General features: G+C 36.1%; 1 protein-coding gene across 1 annotated transcript; it reads left to right on the top strand.

Annotated features, from left to right (window-relative positions):
* Nucleotides 1-6516: 6516 nt before the first annotated feature.
* On the top strand, nt 6517-6846 carry LOC114754859 (vegetative cell wall protein gp1-like). The gene has a single exon (XM_028943701.1). It carries the CDS (start codon nt 6517-6519, stop codon nt 6844-6846), a length of 330 nt encoding a protein of 109 aa, XP_028799534.1.
* The last annotated feature ends 13375 nt before the right edge of the window (nt 6847-20221 follow it).

Below are 20221 nucleotides of genomic sequence, written 5' to 3' on the forward strand. Positions count from 1 at the left end.
GAAATTGCATAGCAATCAATGCAACACTCAACATTAAGGTCAATTAAATCTTACTACCTTGATCCAATGCTCCATGATTTTCTTGTTCTTCTTTCTTGCTTCCACAAAAGCCAAATCCTAACACAGCAATCCATAAAAAGGGCAGCAAGAATCATCAACCATTCCTCATAAAAATCAATAACATAACTCAAGGACAACCTTTGTCCCTTAAAGCTTCCACCCTTGTTCTTGAATTTTTTAGAGTTTATTTCCTTAAACCTAAAAATTCCCTCTTGACTCATTGCTAAATAATTTTTCATATAGATTCCAAATATCTACTTAGATTTAACAAAATAAAATCCTTTCTTTTAGTTTCAGCTTGGCCGAATCATTAGGGTTCAAAATCCAAAAATTGCAACTTTGATTCTATGGCTTCCAATACTTGTTCTTTAGGTTTACCCTACACCATTTTTTATTTTGAACACAATGGAAGCCTCAAAACTTTGAAAAAAACATCCTAGGATCCAGATCTTACTTTGGCTAAAAAGGTTCTCATCCAACATAACAAAGAAAACACTTCAAAATCAACCTATAAACTCTTGTGACTACTAAGATCTACCATGCTTTGAAGTGTTCTAGCAAGATTGAACCATAAAAATTCCTCCCTTACTTATTATACATTTCATCCAGCACCAAAGAAGGAAGAAAACCAGAAATTTCAACCATATAACTCAAGCAAACAAGGCAAGGAACAACTTAGAACCAAAAACTAACCTTGGATCGTGGTTGGATGATCAAAGTTGGTGCCTTTTCTCTTGATTTATCCTTGAACTCTCTTTTTTCCCTCTTGGTTTGCTCTTGGACGAAACTAGCATCTGATTTAGAGGGAGGATTACTCATTTAATGTGCATAAAATATCTCACCTACTAGCATTAATGAGAAGCCAAGTGTCAAAAACCTACTCCTTCTTGAAATTTTCCTCTTAATCACTTAATTCCAATTGTAATTAATTTTCAAAAGTCAAACTCTCTTCCGCTTAAGGCTTGACACTTGTAAAGCTTTAAATCCTCTCCATTAGGGGCTTGACACATGGCTAAATGTGAATCATTTGAATTGCAAGACTCTAGTCTTGCTTTATCGGTGTACTTTGACTCCGGGTTTAACTTCTTTTCTATAATTACAATGCTCTGGCCTCTGTAATTATTTTCTATCAGATCCATAAGTTATTCTCCTCATTTTTATCTTCCCAAATTGCCCTCTTTGTCTCAAATTTAATTTCCCAATAATTAAATAAAAGGACAACTAATTTCCTTCTCTTTAGTGATTTTTCCACTTCTCAGAGGAATTGGAAAAAATCTTGAATACTTGAGGGTCTTCTTTTAATTCCATAATCTTTTATAATTTCTTGGGACATCATAGGAATTTTATTGAGATTTTATTCTCTTTAAAAATATTTATTTGGAATTTTCCAAATAAAGGACCTTAAACTAGCTTAAATCGCCCTTAAATTTCTTTGTAATTTCTCTAAGGACAATTTGGTCATAAAACCAATTTTAAAATCCCATATAATTCTCAAGGAACATTGTCCTTATTTTGCCTTAATTTTTTGAGACTTAAAAATATTTTTTCATAATTATTCTTGACCAATTTTCCTTAATTAGTCAAACATTTCATAATTGGCTTGGAAAACTATAATAATTATTTTCCACCAAAATTCTTCTATTTCTCCTTGTCATTTTTTACCCTTAACTATTTTGAAATATTTCTTATTCCTAATTACCATAGTACTGGATGTGACAGTGACGAGTATGGGATTGATCATAACTTCTCAGCACCAAGAACTCCTCAACAAAATGGATTTGTTGAACAAAAAAACAAAGTGCTCACGGAAATGGGAAGAGCAATGCTGAATGAGAAAGGGATTTCACAAGTATTATGGGCCAAAGCAATGAGCACAGCTTGTTAATATCTAATAGAGCTTACCTTAGAACACTGCTTGGGAAAACACCATATGAGCTATACAAAGGAAGAAAGCCTAACCTGGCTCATTTGAAGATCTTCGGAAGTAAGTACTACATTTACAACAACAACAAAGAAAATTTCGGTAAATTCAATCCTAAAGCTAATGAAGGTTTATTTCTTGGTTACTCTAATCGCAGTAAAGCTTATAGGCTTTTCAACAAACACACTTTCACAATTGAAGAATCAATACATGTCGTGTTTGTTGAAACTGAGCCGATTTCAAACCTCTAGATGACGATGCTGAAATTGTTCAAAATTTTCAAAAATTGAATTTAAACAAATTTTCAAATAAAGTACCTTCAGAAGAATTTTTAGAAAACAAAGATGATTCAAATGAACCTCTTTCACAAGAAAATTTAGAACTTCCTAAGGCTTAGAGGCATAACAGAAACCATCCTCTAGAACAAGTCATTGGTGAAGTCAATGAAGGGGTCAAAATGCGGAGACAAGTGTTCAATGAAGTGCGCTTCTCTACATTCATCTTACATATTGAGCCTACCTATGCTGATGAGGCTCTATCCGATGAATTCTGGATAGTTGCAATATAGGAAGAGCTAAACCAATTTGAGAGGAATCAAGTTTGGGAATTGGTACCCAGACGTAATGATCATCCGGTCATAGGCACCAAATGGGTATTCAAAAATAAGCTCAATGAATTTGCGCAAATCGTTAGGAGCAAAGCCAGATTAGTAGCTAAAGGCTATAATCAGGAAGAAGGTATTGATTATAAGGAAACATATGCTCCAGTAGCTAGATTGGAAGCCATACGAGTATTCTTAGCATTTGCTTGCATAAAAGATTTCAAATTATATCAAATAGATGTTAAAAGTGTATTTTTGAATGGTTATATTTTAGAAGAAGTTTTTATCGAATAGCCTCCTGGTTTATGGTTTAAAATAAGCTCTTAAGCTTGGTACGAACGCCTTAAAAATTTTCTGATAGAAAAAGATTTTCAAAGAGGCAAAGTGGATGCTACTCTTTTCATTAGAAGAAGTAGAAAGGAACTTTTGATTGTTCAAATTTACGTGGATGATATTATTTTTGGAGCTACTAATGAGGATCTCTATCAAGAGTTTGCCAAGCTAATGCAAGCTGAGTTCGAAATGTCGATGATGGGAGAACTGAACTTCTTTCTGGGATTGCAAATCAAGCAAAAGAAAAATGGCATATTCATATCTCAGACAAAGTATCTCAAGGAATTACTAAAGAAATATGGATAGGAAAATGCCAACAGTGTAAAAACTCCTATGAGCTCAACCATTTCACTGGACACAAACAAGAAGGGCAAGGACGTGAATCTGATCAAGTATAGAGGAATGATTGGGTCATTACTCTATCTCACGGCAAGCAGGCCAGATATTCAATTCAGTGCAGGAATGTGCGCAAGATATCAATCAGCCCCATAAGAATCACATAAAGAAGCCGTCAAGCGAATCCTCAGATATCTTGTCGGTACACAAAATTTGGGAATCTGGTACCCGAAGAAAGGCACAGAATATCTAATGGGATACTCAGATGCTGATCATGGAGGTTATAAGACGAACAGAAAGAGTACCAATGGACAATGTCAATTCCTTGAAGGATGCCTTGTCTCGTGGTCAAGTAAAAAGCAGAAAACTGTGGCAATATCCTCCACAGGAATGTGTGCAAGATATCAATCAGCCCCATAAGAATCACATAAAGAAGCCGTCAAGCGAATCCTCAGATATCTTGTCGGTACACAAAATTTGGGAATTTGGTACCCGAAGAAAGGCACAGAATATCTAATGGGATACTCAGATGCTGATCATGGAGGTTATAAGACGAACAGAAAGAGTACCAATGGATAATGTCAATTCCTTGAAGGATGCCTTGTCTCGTGGTCAAGTAAAAAGCAGAAAACTGTGACAATATCCTCCACAGAATCAGAACATGTTGCCATTGCCAGCTGTTGTGCTCAGATTCTATGGTTAAGACAACAACTATAAGATTTGGGAATCAACTTGAAAGGGATTCCAATTCTGTGTGACAACACGAGTAGAATAAGTCTATCCAAGAATCCAGTTCATCATGCCCGAACTAAGCACATTGACGTTCAACATCATTTCATTCGGGATCATGTTCAAAAGAAAGATTTAAAAGTAGAATTCATCCCCACTGAATATCAAATAGCAGACATTTTCATAAAGCCTCTCGATCAATAGAAGTTCAACTACTTCAAAAGAGAATTTGGAATGGTAAATCCCAATAAGCTGTAAGAAATCTCATATTATTTCTCTAATTTAAATCTTTAAATTTAATGTTTTGATGATTAAAAGACTAACATAAGCATCGCAGTATATAGAAATTTGTTTTGCAGGAAGCTTTGTTTTGTTGAAGAAAAACAGAGGTAAATAGAGTATGGAATGATCGATGAAAACATCGATAATCATGCTACTAGGAAGGGTTAATTTATCGATCAACTGATCGATAAATGAAGTATGTGAAGCAAAAGAACAAAGTTGGAAGGAGAATTATCGATAAGCTGATCGATAAGTCAATTATCAATCAACACATCAATCAGGACCGACGAGGATTTGAGACAAATCACTCAATTTAGTAAGAATTATCGATAAGCTGATTGATAAACTGTTAATCAATCAAATGATCAATAAATCAGACCAGGTACGCATTTCCTTTGTTAACATTTATTGATAACGTGATCGATAATTTATTGCTCGATAACTTGATTGATAATTGTCCTCAGTATTCTTGTGTGTTCTCTATATTTATCGAACACGTGATCGATCACTCATTGATCGATAACTTGATCGATAATTTTATTGTTTATAATGTTCAATTTTTGAAAACCCCCCGTTAGTTATCGTAGCCCTAACTCGATAAATTGTTCCCCTGTTCCTACGCAACAGTCCAAAACTCACTATTCTATTAAATTGCTGTTCCCTTTCCCCTCGAAATCACTCCTAAAGCATCCTCGTTCTCCACCGCACCCTTTAAACACTCTTTTCACCGATCAAATCCTTAAAATCCTTCGGTACAATAAGAATAGTGAGAGTTAAGCAACCTAATGTCGGCCAAGAGGATAGCATCGAAAAACAAATTCAGTCATGAGACACTACAAAGAAAAGATACAAACTGAAAGTGAGGGAAGAACCATTAAACAAGAGAGGAGTATTGAAGATTCAGGAAAGTCAGACCGAAGAGCAACCCACTCTTAGAGAAAATCTCCACGGTCAAAGTCAAAATCCAAGCTACTAATGGTTACTGAGGAATCTGAGACAAAATCTGATGAGGAAGCTTCAGTTCAGAAAGCTGTGGAAGCTGCATTATGAGTTCCTATCCCCAAGCAATCAAGACAGAGGAAACAAAAAGCAAGTGAGAGTGTGTTACACTAAGCTCTTAGCCAAGGTATCCCCTCTAAACCATCTGAATTTCTCACTGGAAATTTAGAAAAGGATGTAAACCAAGGGACATTCAAAGTTGATTTTGCCACCAGAGAATTCTGTCCAGTAGTATCTGTAAACTTGGAAAGTCTGAAAACCAACAAAAAGATTAGATTGAATTTGGATGATCCCCTGAAATATTATTCAAACTGCTTAAGTATTGGAGGAGAATATTGCCCTGGAGTAGTCAAACGATTCTATTACAATATGGAGTCCTATGAAGAATATGATGAGAAGGATAATCTTATGGGTGATTATCTCAAAACACACCTCAGAGGCAGAATGATCACTATTACTCCAGCTAAGTTGAATGAATTGTTGGGGTAGAAGACCATGTGAGGGGAGGCGAAATGAATGATATCAAGGCTTACAAGATTTTAATGTAGAGTGACAACTTTCCTAGTAAGCTCAGTTTTCCCCCCAAGCAGATGTGTGATTATTATAGAATAATTCACTACATCTGATTAAGAAGCATGGTCAATAAATCTAGAAACTCCTCCCACCTCAATCAAGATGACTACCTTCTGCTGGCAAGAATAATCAGTGGAGAACAGTTAAATATAGGAGCTCTGATTACAATGAAATGAAAGATTTTGTGCTCAACATATCCAAGTCAACTCCTATCCCTTATCCTCAGTTAGCTACCTATCTGCTTCAAGTGAACAATATTGCACCAATGGAACATGGTGAGATCAAAGCGAAGATACCCTCTTTTAGGATAAATCAACTAAACAAAATGAAAATCTCTGTGCCCTTTAGACCTTCACAGAAGCTAGCTGAGAAAGATAAAGGGAAAAAACCTGCTGCTAGCTCCTCAAGACCCCAGGATAAGGCAGAATCCACTGTACTTTCCTCTCATACCTCTGGACCCTCATTTCTGGAAAAATCAATTAGGGAAATGTTCTAGGTAGAACTTCAAGAATTTGAGAGGAGAGTGTATTTGACAGCTAAAGACTATGGGGAACTCTCAAACAGAAAATTTGATGGCATTTCCAAAATTCTGGATCTTTATCATCAAGCCATAGTAGTTCTGGAAAAAGAAGTTTCTTAGAGGTTTGACTATATTAAAAGGGAGATCCGAGACTTAAAAGGGATGGTAGCCTCTCTTTGCAACAATTTCTTTGCGCCCAACACCTCTTTTAGTTTTGAAGACCTACTCTCTCATCCACCATCTCCTCCTCACCATGAGCCTGCACCACCTATATCACCTATATCCACTTCTCCTATTTCGGCTTCACCACCTGTGCCTTCTACCTTACCTCCTCCGCCTACTCCTGCTACCTTAGCTCTTATCACAGTCCCTCAGTCTACTCCCTCTATCACTGTCTCTCCTTTTGCTCAGCTTCCCCCTCTTCCCATGTCAATCACCTTGCCTTCCCCACCTTCTAATGCTGACAAAAAGGGGGAGAAGAAATCTGTTTAGTTGTTTAGCTTTGTTGACTTTATGTAATCTGAATTCTGGATTATCATTTGAATTCTGACAGCATTTAAATATTATCAGTTGTGCATTTCTACCCTTTTTTTTTACATTTACTGGTGAATACTGTTATCTGTCGTATGATTCTGTTGAGTTCCTGCTCTAGCTTAAGTTTTATCTGATAAAATCTGATTTATCTTACACCTGTGTTTTGTCATCATTAAAAAGGGGGAGAATGTTAGATTTAAGGTTTTGATGATAACAAGTTTAGGAATATGTGTTTCAGTAAGTTGATCGATCGCCTAATCGATCAAGGGTTTATTGATCACTTTATAGATAACTTTCCTGTGCAAACAAGTAACTTAGCAGAAATATTAATCAATAACTTGATAGATAATGTGTTGATTGATTATTGTTAACACAGTTGTGTATAGAAGCCTGCAAAAAATTATCGATCAATTGATCGATAATCTAATGATCGATTAACTGTCAGATAATGGAACACAAATCTGGTAAGTATTTATCGATCACATGATCGATAAATAAGTCATCGATAAGAAGACAGATAAATGGTAAAACTCTTTGCTTGTAACATCCCAAAATTTCTAACCTAGAAATAGGGAAATATGTCATACCCTGATATCTTTAGCATGATTAATAAAAGATTTAGGGTTGACCAAGGCTAGGTAGGATAGACGATAGATGAACAGCACAATAATTGAAGTAAGAACTGAAAAAGGACCAAATTGTTATTTTTAAAATGATTGGTCTATAAAGGGCATTATCGTAATTAGTGTCCAGAAATCCTAAAAATTTCCAGTAAATCATGAAAAATATAATTAATACCATAGAATGGTATTTTAGGTCTAGAAAGTAAATACAAGTTGAAAATAATTTATTAAAAATTATTTTAATTATTAATATTATGGCTAAATTAAGGAAAATTAGCCAATATTAATTATTAAAAATATCTACAGATCTCAGAAAATTATGAAAATTTAAAATAAATTCGTTTAGGAATTATGAAAATTTATAAAATTAATTGCAACCCTAAATGATGAGGAGGTTAGCTTTAATTGAATTTAGAGCTAAATTAATATTAGCAAATTGTCTGTTTTTATAGAAACGACAATTTAAGGAGTTAAGAGGGAGAAAAATTATAAAATTAATCAGTGAAGTTCCCTTTACTGAGATATAATTAATGGTGAGTTGATATAAGCATTTTGAGATACTAAAATTTTTTGATTATCAGATAAAATAAACCAGTACTATATTAAGACTCAGTGGACTGCCAGGACAACAGTGGTGATAAAATTTCCTAAAGATTGCCAAGGACACATGTCAAGCCCAAATTGGCCAAGAAAGGGAAAAAGAAAATAAAAACAAAAAGAAAAAGAAAAAAGTAAATCAAGTTAGATTAAAATTTATTTAGGGATAAGTAAGATAATTAAGGTTAAGCCATATTCCGTAGGATCGTGACACGTGGCAAACATAGTTCATTGGATGGTTCAGATTTGACCATCTATCTTTGAAAAGTCAAAAGTTTCTAGAAGGGTAATTAGCCAAGTTAATCAAGGAATTAAGAGAGTTAACCTTGATTAAAGCCTAATTAATCTTAATGGATAAGAAGAGATGACATAAGCGCTAGTGACTCACCATCCAAGTGTCAACATATTAACCCACATAGCCTAAGATTTGCACATGTGGAAAGAGGTAAAAATTAGAGGGCTAAGATTAAGTCTTATGCAATAAGGGCATATGTGGAATTAGTGAAATTTAAAGCCTATAAATACCCCCTCCCACATGTTCATTTTGGGTGAAATCTTTCAAATAGGAAACCTCTTGCAAATTTTCATGTAGAGAGAGAAAGAGAAGAGTTCTAGTGAGAGAAAGTCATTTGGAAGCAAGGTAAGCTTCTACAACTCTTCTATTTCAAGTTATAATGATGATATGTTGGTTTTAGGCTTTTTTAATGATGATGGAAAGTCATTCTTCTAAGGGGAAGTGCTGACCAAATTTCCTCAAAATGGATAGGAAGGGTTTAGGTTATGTATGGTTAAGATTAAGCATGGTTAAAGGTTAAGGATTAAGTAATTACATGTTAGTTTAGTTGAAAATCCTTTTCCCTATAATTATATAGGGAAAACCATTTTGAAGGTACCTAAACTTCTCTTCAATTTTTAATTTGGTACCTATACTTTTTTTGCTTTTTTAAAAATCCTTTAACTTTCTTCCATTTATGCTGTTAGCCCTCATACTTCAGAAAACACGCGCAAGGCTAAACGGAGGAATTAACACTGTTAAAATGGGATTTCTTCATCGAAACTGAACTTCAATATAGAGGAGGTTTTTGACAGATGTAGGGGTCCAATCTGCAACATGACTTGGAGAGGACTTTGACAGAATCAAAACCTTACGCAAAGATATTTGCTTCGATGGATTTGATGTCTGCAGCAAAAAGAGGAAGGGTTCTCTGTTTCGACTTCTGCTAGCCCATGCGATTTGCTTCTCCCTTTTGTGAGAAAGTGGCTTCTATTGGAATGGGTGAGATCATGCAATTTTTCTTTTCATGTGATGTGGTTCTCCTTTTGCCACAATTGTTAATCAACATACAGAATCTTCAATTGTCCTCGGCAGACAAAATATATATCATGTGAGTAATCATCTCCAGTCCTTCTTTCTGATGCTTTAAACACACTCATATTTAAAACTAAGTGGCAATAATGAGTTAGAATAGCAAAGAAAGATCCCATTATGGGAAGCACACGTATAAAGGAAAACATGCTTCATGAAAAGATGGAAGAGCAGAGACCCAACGCATTCATACAAGGTAAAAATAAATTAGAGAATATAATGAAAATACCTTGTGTTGTACACTAATCAAACTCCTTACTCAATGGAATAGAGATTGCGTTACAGCCCTAGCAGGTTATCAATGGCACTGTCTTTGTCATCTAAGAACAGGGGAGATGATGCTCTTTCTTCGAATGGTTCATGCGTTTGTGTCTTCAAGTTTTTCCCTCTTCCTTTTCTCTTTTAACGCTGTGTATCTTTCTATTAGCCCTTGAGTGTGTTTTCTGAAGTATGAGGGCTAACGGCATAAATAAAAGAAAGTTAAAGGATTTTTAAAAAAGCAAAAAAGGTATAGGTACCAAATTAAAAATTGAAGAAAAGTGTAGGTACCTTCAAAATGGTTTTCCCTAATTATATATATGGTTCAGCCAAGTCAAGTTCAATGGGAAGGAATTGGATTTTCATAAAACTAATATGATAAATAGATTCTACATGAAAAATTATGTAGGAAAAGCCCAAGAAAGTTCAAGAATCAAAGCTAGAAAAATAAACCCTAAAAATCAAGAGAAAGGAGTTTAAGGGGTTATGTTAAGTATGAAGTTGTAATCATACTTAATGTTCTGTCATTGGTTTCCTAATAGGCTATACACAACAAAGTGACAAAGATCTAGTCAAGAGGAAAAAGTCCAAGAGGAAGGAAAGCATTCAAGGCAGCTTTGCAATTCATTATATTAGAGTGTCACCTTACTTTGTGTGACTATAGTTACGTGTTTTGCTGACCTGTTATGCTATGTGGTGGATGAGAATGTCATGTTATATGATATTTCCTCCATGCAAATTATGCCCTGACTTATGCTATGTTGAGTGCCATGAATGGTTACGATGATATGTCCTTGTCATAGCATGAACATAAAGTTAGAGTATGCATGCATGTAGCTTGATTTACAATGTATTGTGTGACCTTGATAATGTATGCAATTGCTACTAAGATTCTCCAAGAATCTTACCCCATTATTTAAACAAACCCTAGGGCCTTCAACAACCAAGGGCAAAGGAAAGGACTTGGCTCTCTCTTGAAGAGGTAGTAAGTCATAGTGACTTTATATGGCTTTGAACCTTTCTATTTTAGAAAAAATATAATATTAAGCATGCTTTAAGTTTCCAATAGTATGACTAAGGTTAGAAGTATACAAGCATGGTTAGAAATAGCTAATATGGCTAATGAAAGTATGTTATGATGGTAAATGGTCAATTAAGTTACCCTTCCAAGAGGGGTAAAAAGTCAATTGAAAGGGATTAAAATTTGACTAATGACCATTTGAGTAAACGAGTGAGTTAGGTTATGAAATTTGGTAGGCAAAGAGATCTGGTTTTTCTCTTTAAAATGAGAGGTAGTTTGCCCCATTCCGATTACTGAGCAGAAAGTTATGCCTTTCCAAAGTTAGGAAAAAATAAAGTAAAAATCCGAAAATGACCAAATGAACAGTAAATTTTTCAAAGAAAATTAGGCTCAAATTTCAAGGCAATCAATCCAGAAACTATTTTTTCTCAAAAGGGTATCCAAAGAGCTTTCCATAGAACTTGGAATCACTCAATTTCAATGTTTCTACAATTAGTTATGAATTTTTAAAGTTGGCAAAGATTTCATTGAAATGTGAATAGTGCACAGAAGCATTCTGTGACTTGAGGTCGCAACCTGAGAAGTTGAGGTCGCGACCTGGAGGCAAAAATGGCCTCTACTAAGTCGTGACTTGAACTGGAAAAATGAAAAAGTTTCAAATTTTTAAGCCTTTTCTCATACTTAAGGGTCATATAAGATTTCAAACGTGATTTTTCATAACTTGTAGTCTTCAAAAGTGATTCCAAATGCTTCTGCAAGGCAAGTTATTTGATATAAACTTAAGGTGTTACATTTTCTGGTATCAAAGCAAATGGTTTTGGCACTCAGAACAAATTTTTAAATTTAAAGTTTTTATGCTCTGGATTTTGAGGAAAACATTTTACATTGTTCATTAATGAGTTTATTTGGTCATTAGGATTACAAAAAGCTTAAGTGATGGCTGTCTGTGATAATGGAAGTGGAAAATCAGGAGAGACCATTAGCAAGGTCATGTCCAGTGAGCCATATCCATGGTGGTATGAGGATATTGAGAGGTATAAAGAGCTTAGCACCAAATTCCCAACTATCCATGTAGATTACTTCGGTTTCAAGGGGAAGGCTTCAAAGAGAGACATAGCCACAATTGTCTCTAATAATGTACCAGAAATCATTAAGATACCTAGTGATGATGGAGCAGGTCCAAGTCAGATCCCTATACCTAAAATTAAGAGAGAGTTCCAGTACCTTGCTCAACTAGTTCAGGAGTTCCAGTTTAGAAGCTATTTCATTAAGCCGTATAAGCACCAGGAGGCTAATGTATACTTGAGGTTCTTAGGGGACATTAAGAGCCTCTATTATTGGGTGACTAAGGAGGATCGTACCTTAGGGGATGATGACTGGATCCTAGCCCTGTATCACATAATTCCCAGGACATGGAGATGGGATATAGGAGTCAACGAGATATGTGATCGCCTACCCAGATGTACTTTCCTGGAGATGGTTGAAGCCATAGAGACCTTTGTATAGGCTACTTTTCCGTGAGCTGGTCACGACTAGTGTTAGACTTATGATGTACATAGTATAAATACTTTGGGCTGTATATAAGTTAGGCTAACTGCTAAAAACCCTGCATAATCCTTTTGTTGCTGCACAAAGGTTAGTTATATAAATATGAAAAGTATGTTTTTACGATAAATGATTGAGAAATTCCTTTATTCTCTTATAGTTAACTAAAGAATGAATAAAATGGTAAGAACACGAAGATGAGCAAGAAATACTCTTGAGGAACCACATAGGGATCCTATCCAGCAAGTAATGAATAGACTAGATGAACAGCAACGAGTTGTACAGTAAATACAAGAGGCGCAGTTACGGCAACAAGAAGAGAGAGACGCTATTATAGTAGCAGTGGTAGCAGCAGCGATTATTCAGTTACGACAACCTGAGCAAGCACAAGCTGAAGCAGCTCCACAAGTCCAACAGCAAGTACCTGAAGAGCAAGCAGGACTGGTTGAGAACCAAGGAGATATCCAGCAGTGGATTATGAAATTCTGCAAGCACAATCCACTAGAGTTCAAGGGTTCACTAGAACTAAAAATAGCTGAAGATTGGATCACCCGATTGGAGAAGATCTTTCGGGTAATGGGATGTTAATCTGAGATTAAAACTCAGATGGCAATTTATAAGCTAGAAAAAGAAGCAGATCAGTGGTGGAACAACACTAAGTTGGTACCGCAAGCCAACAACACTCCAATAACTTGGGAGGTATTCAAGGAAAGGCTGTACCAGAAGTACTTTCCCCGATTAGCGTAAGATAAAATGGAAGCTGGTTCCTAGTGTTGCAGCAAGGGAATAATGAAACTTTTGATAACTACCTGGCAAAGCATATTCAGTTATCCCGTTATTCTGCTTATCTAAAATGTCTTAATGATGAATAGTGGAATACAAAGAAGTTGATCAGAGGATTAAAACCGACACTAAGAAAGGTCGTGGCGCCTCAACATATAGAGAGTTTCAATAAGGTAGTAGAAGTCTGCCGTATTACTAAGTCGAGTCAGAATCATCAAGGGATGATGCCAATAGCTTTGAGAACTAAGAGACCCCTATCGAGGCCGAGTCAAGAAGGAACCTCTTGTGTTAATAAGAAGAGGAAGAGGCCTGGCTCTGGCAGAAAGATGAGAAAAGGGAACAGACGTCCAGAGGGGTTTGATATCACATGGAAGGCCAAGGAATGTGAGAAGTATGGCAAGAATCATGATGACAGGCCATGTTTATTTGGTCAAAATGTGTGCTATAGATGTGGGAGACCAGGACACTTTTCAAAGGAATGCCCACAAGGGGCAGAAGGGGCGAGATAGCAAACCCAAGGTAGATTGTTTGCCCTTACACAGGAAGAGGCTCGTAAGTCACCTAACATGATCTAAGGTATGATCACTATTAATGATTGCCTTGTGTATGCCATGTTTGACTCAGGTACTAGCCATTCCTTTATATCGCATGACTGTGTTGGGCGATTGGGTTTGACTGTTGATACCTTGCCATATGATATTGCTGTTTCTACTCCCACTAGTCCTTAAGTTGTGACTTCTAAAGCATGCCTGAATTGTGTGGTCTGTTATGAGCATTGCTGCACTGCTATTGACTTGATATGCATGCCTTTTTGTGATATTGATGTGATAATTGGTTTGAATTGATTGTCTACCAATAACATACTTCTAGATTGTGGTAAGAAAACATTAGTATTACCCTCTAAGGAAGTAATCCCTAGAAAAGAAGTAAGTTTAAATTACATAACTGAAGCCGAAACGAGTAGATGTTTACGACACGAATGTTAGGGATATTTCGTAATCTTCTCGATTCAAGCAGAGGTAGAAGAAGGAATCAAAGAAATACCAGTGGTGAAAGACTTTTCAGAGGTATTTCCAATAGAGATCAGTGGAATTCTGCCTGAGTGAGAAGTAGAGTTCGTGATTGACCTTGTACCAGGGACAGGACCGATATCCAAAGCTCCATACTGAATGGCTCCTAACGAAATGCTTGACCTAAAGAGACAAATCGAGGAGCTGTTAGAGAAGGGTTTCATAAGACCAAGTATATCTCCCGGGGGTGCTCCAGTACTCTTTATGGAAAAAAAAAAGACGTTAGTCTGAGACTATGCATCGACTATCGAGAGCTAAACAAGGTGACGATAAAGAACAAATATCCTTTGCCGCGAATCGATGATCTGTTAGATCAACTGGCAAGAGCAACGGTATTCTAAAAGATCGATCTACGATCGGGATATCATCAACTGAGTATAAAGACGGGAGATGTTTTGAAGACTGCATTTAGGACCCGATACGGATACCACGAGTTCCTAGTGATGCCGTTTGGATTGACAAATGCGCCTGCTATTTTCAAAGACTACATAAACTGGATTTTTAGACCATACTTAGATCTGTTTGTCGTAGTTTTTAGTGACGACATACTAGTGTACTCCAAAACTCAAGAAGAGCATGAGCAGCACTTGAGAATTGTGCTAAATACACTGAAGGAGAAACAACTCCATGCCAAGCTCAGTAAATGTGAGTTTTGGTTAAAGGAGGTTAAATTCCTAGGTTATGTGATTAACCATGAAGGTGTGGCCGTAGATCCCAGTAAAGTTGAATTAGTATTGAACTGGGAGCAACCTAAGACAGTGACAGGGATACGAAGTTTCTTAGGGCTGGCAGGTTACTATAGGAGATTTATCCAGGACTTCTCTAGAATTGCCCAAGCGCTGACAAAGCTGACCAGGAAGAACCAACAGTTCTTGTGGGATGAGAAATGTGAGGTAAGTTTTCAAGAGCTAAACCGAAGGCTAACCTCTACCCCAGTGTTATTTATCCCTGATCTAACACTAACGTATGTAGTGTACACAGATGGTAGAAAATAGGGATTGGGATGTGTACTGATGCAACAAGGGAGAGTTGTTGCCTACACCTCGCGCCAATTAAAGTCTCACGAGGAAAATTACCCTACTCATAACCTAGAGCTTGCAGCGATAGTGTATGCCTTGAAGATATGGAGGCATTATTTGTATGGGGCAACTATAGAATTGTTATGTGATCACAAGAGTCTCAAGTACCTGCAAGATCAGAAAGAACTTAACATGAGACAAATGAAATGGATGGAGTTGCTGAAAGATTATGACTACCAGATCAAGTATCATCCGGGAAAGGCCAATGTAGTGGCTGATGCCTTGAGCAGAAAAGTGGTACAGGTAGCCACCCTCATGATCAAAGAGGGTGATCTGTTAGAAGATATAAGGGATTGGGGTCCTATTTATCATATGCAGTTAACGGCAAATGATGTGGCTAATGAGCCATTAGTCCAGAGTACAACTGTTGACATGATAAAACAAATTAAAGAAGCTCAAAGTGGGGATCCTTTAGCAAAGACCTTTCAAGCTCAAGTCTTAAGCAACGAGACAAGAGATTTTGAGATCTCAACAGAGGGAGTGATAGAATTCAGAAGAAGACCGTATGTCCCTCCCGTAGATGATCTCAGAAAGCAAATTCTAGACGAGGCACATAAAAGCAAGTATACGATTCATCCAGGAGTGACCAAGATGTATCAAGACATCAAGATATTATTTTCGCGGCCTGGTATGAAACGAGATGTCACCAAGTACGCATAAAGTGCCCTGCATGCTAGAAAGTGAAGTCGGAACACTAGAAGTTGTCAGAATCTTTACAACCCCTTAATATTCCTGAATCGAAATGGGATAGTATCTCTATGGACTTCATAGTAGGACTACCTCATACGTCGTCAGGGTACGATGCAATATGGGTCATAGTTGACAGACTGACAAAGTCAGCCTATTTCCTGGCTATTAAGGTTAAATACTCGCCAGAGAAGTTAGCGAGGTTATACATTAAAGAGATCGTAAGATTACATGGGGTTCCAGAGTACATTGAGACAGGGATCTAATATTCATGTCGAGATTTTGGAAAGTGGTGCAAGAAGCCATGGGCACAGTAATAAGTTTCAGTACGGCTTACCATCCACAGACAGACAGACAAAATGAGCAATACAGACACTAGAAGATATGCTGAGAGCATGCGTTTTGGATTTTAAAGGGAGCTGGGATAAATATCTGCCTTTAGCAGAGTTCGCATACAACAACAGTTACCATTCCAGTATCCAAATGGCGCCATATGAGGCATTATACGGGAGAAAGTATAGATCCCCACTTTGTTGGACAGAACTCTGAGAGAGAAAAGTTTGGGGTCCAGACATAGTGGGTCGTACCTCCGAACAGATTAAACAGATCAAACAGAGATTACTTATAACTTAAAGTAAACAGAAGAGTTACGCCGATAGTAGGAGAAAGCTGTTAGAGTTTGAGGTTGGGGACCATGTATTCCTAAAAATATCTCCAACTACTAGAGTAGGACGATCCATTAAGGCAAGAAAGTTGATGCTTAAATATGTGGGACCATTCCAAATTCTCTTAAAAGTAGCACCAGTAGCCTATCGACTTGCCTTACCCCCGAATTTGAGTCAGCTGCACAACGTCTTCCATGTTTCTCAATTAAAGAAGTATAATTCGGACCCAGAGCATGTGCTAGGATATGATCAAATTGAACTAAAGAACAATCTGACATTTGACGCAAGACCAAAACAAATAGTGGACAACAGAGTTAAGCAGTTGAGGAACAAGGGAATTCCTTTGGTCAAAGTGATTTGGAAAGATCTAAATCAAGAAAAGGCCACGTGGAAAAAAGAAGACGAGATGAGGAGCAAGTATCCAGAGCTCTTCACTTAAGGTATGTGTTAAAATTTAGAGGACGAAATTTATTTTAAGGGGTTAGAAATGTAACATCCCAAAATTTTTAACCTAGAAATAGGAAAATATATCATACGCTAATATCTTTAGCATGATTAATGAAAGATTTAGGGTTGACCAAGGCCAGGTGAGATAGACGATAGATGAACAGCACAACAATTGAAGTGAGAATTGAAAAAGGACCAAATTGTCATTTTTAAAATGATTGGTTTGTAAAAGGCATTATCGTAATTAGTGTCCGAAATCCTAAAAATTTCCAGTAAATCATGAAAAATAGAATTAATATCGTAGAATGGTATTTGAGGTCTAGAAAGTAAATACAGGTTGAAAATAATTTATTAAAAATTATTTTAATTATTAATATTCTGACTAAATTAAAGAAAATTAGCCAATATTAATTATGAAAAATATCTAGAGGTCTCAGAAAATTATGAAAATGTAAACAAAATTCATTTAGGAATTATGAAAATTTATAAAATTAATTGCAACCCTAAATGATAAGGAGGTTAGCTTTAATTGAATTTAGAGCTGAATTAATATCGGTAGATTGTCTGTACAGAAACGGCAATTTAAGGAGTTATAGAGGGAGAAAAATTATGAAATTAATCAGTGAAGTTCCCTTTACTGAGATATAATTAATGGTGAGTTGATATAAGCATTTTGAGATACTAGAATTTTTCGACTATCAGATAAAATAAACCAATACTATATTAAGACTCAGTGGACTGTCAAGACAACAGGGGTGATAAAATTTCCTACAGATTGCCAAAGACACATGTCATACCCAAGTTGGCCAAGAAAGGGAAAAAAGAAATAAAAAGAAAAAGAAAAAGAAAATAATAAATCAAGTTAGATTAAAATTTAATTAGGGATAAGTAAGATAATTAAGGTTAAGCCATCTTTCATAGGATCGTGACACGTGGCAAACATAGTTCATTGGATGGTTCGAATTTAACTATCTATCTTTGAAAAGTCAAAAGTTTCTGAAAGGGTAATTAGCCAAATTAATCAAGGAATTAAGAGAGTTAACCTTGATTAAAGCCTAATTAATCTTAATGGATAAGAAGAGATGACATAAGCGCTAGTGTCTCACCATCCAAGTGTCAACATATTAACCCACATAGCCTAAGATTTGCACATGTGGAAAGAGGTAAAAATTGGAGGGCTAAGATTAAGTCTTGTGCAATAAAGGCATATGTGGAATTAGTGAAATTTAAAGCCTATAAATACCCCCTCCCACATGTTCATTTTGTGTGAAGTCTTTCAAGTAGAAAAACTCTTGCAAATTTTCATGTAGAGAGAGAAAGAGAAGAGTTCTAGTGAGAGAAAGTCATTTGGAAGCAAGGTAAGCTTCTACAACTCTTCTATTTCAAGTTATAATGATGATATGTTGGTTTTAGGCTATTTTAATGATGATGGAAAGCCATTTTTCTAAGGGGAAGTGCTGTCCAAATTTCCTCAAAATGGATAGGAAGGGTTTAGGTTATGTATGGTTAAGATTAAGCATGGTTAAAGGTTAAGGATTAAGTAATTACATGTTAGTTTGGTTGAAAATCCTTTTCCCTACAATTATATATATAGTTCAGCCAAGTCAAGTTCAACGGGAAGGGATTGGATTTTCATAAAACTCATATGATAAATGGATTCTACATGAAAAATTATCTAGGAAAAGCCCAAGAAAGTTCAAGAATCAAAACTAGAAAAATAAACCCTAAAAATCAAGAAAAAGGGGTTTAAGGGGTTATGTTAAGTTATGAAGTTGTAATCATACTTAATGTTCTGTCATTGGTTGCCTAATAGGCTATACACAACAAAGGGACAAAGATCTAGTCAAGAGGAAAAAGTCCAAGAGGAAGGAAAGCATTCAAGTCAGCTTTGCAATTCATTATATTAGAGTGTCACCTTACTTTGTATGATAATGGCTACGTGTTTTGCTGACCTGTTATGCTATGAGGTGGATGAGAATATTATGTTATATGATGTTGCCTCTATTTAAATTATGCCCTGGCTTATGCTATGTTGAGTGCCATGAATGGTTACGATGATATGTCCTGGCCATAGCATGAACATAAAGTTAGAGTATGCATGCATGTAGCTTGATTTACAATGTATTGTGTGACCTTGATAATGTATGCAATTGCTACTAAGATTCCCCAAGAATCTTACCCCATTATTTAAACAAACCCTAGGGCCTTCAACAACCATGGGCAAAGGAAAGGAGTTGGCTCTCTCTTGAAGAGGTAGTAAGTCATAGTGACTTTATATGGCTTTGAACCTTTCTATTTTAGAAAAAATATAATATTAAGCATGCTTTAAGTTTCCAATAGTAAGGGATTAAAATTTGACTAATGACCATTTGAGTAAACGAGTGAGTTAGGTTATGAAATTTGGCAAGCAAAGAGATCTGGTTTTTCTCTTTAAAATGAGAGGTAGTTTGCCCGATTCCGATAACTGAGCAAAAAGTTATGCCTTTCCAAAGTTAGGCAAAAATAAAGTAAAAATCCGAAAATGACCAAATGAACAGTAACTTTTTCAAAGAAAATCAGGCTCAAATTTCAAGGCAATCAATCGAGAAACTATTTTTCCTTAAAAAGGTATCCAGAGAGCTTTTCATAGAACTTGGAATCACTCAATTTTTATTTTTCTACAATTAGTTATGAATTTTTAAAGTTGAAAAAAGATTTCAGTGAAATGTGAATAGTGTGCAGAAGCATTCTGTGACTTGAGGTCGCGACCTGAGAAGTTGAGGTCATGACCTGGAGGTAGAAATAGCCTCTATGACTTCAAGTCATGACCTGGAAGCACTAAGTTGCGACCTGAACTGGGAAAATGAAAGAGTTTCAAAATTTTAAGCCTTTTCTGCCTTTTCTCATACTTAAGGGTCATATAAGATTTCAAACGTGATTTTTCATAACTTGTAGTCTTCAAAAGTGATTCTAAATGCTTCCGCAAGGAAAATTATTTGGTATAAACTTAAGGTGTTACACTGCTCACTCTATATTTTATCTTAATCACTCTAACTTACGCTCTCTGTTTTTGTTTAGCTTATTGCTTTAATGCGCAAATTTTTATAACTCACCTAATTCACCCCCTTGGGCGAGACTACCACTAATAATCATGGCATATATTCTCAATCTAACTATGCCCGTGCCCTTTATCTAATCATGCACGTGTCACTC

The sequence above is a fragment of the Neltuma alba genome, unplaced genomic scaffold (genome assembly GCF_004799145.2).
Source record: "Neltuma alba isolate B1F8T4 unplaced genomic scaffold, ASM479914v2 tig00010219_pilon, whole genome shotgun sequence".
Taxonomy (NCBI): Eukaryota; Viridiplantae; Streptophyta; class Magnoliopsida; order Fabales; family Fabaceae; genus Neltuma; species Neltuma alba.

Coding starts and splice junctions, on each gene's coding strand:
- LOC114754859 (XM_028943701.1), top strand. CDS start 6,517: ATGGTAGCCTCTCTTTGCAACAATTTCTTTGCGCCCAACACCTCTTTT.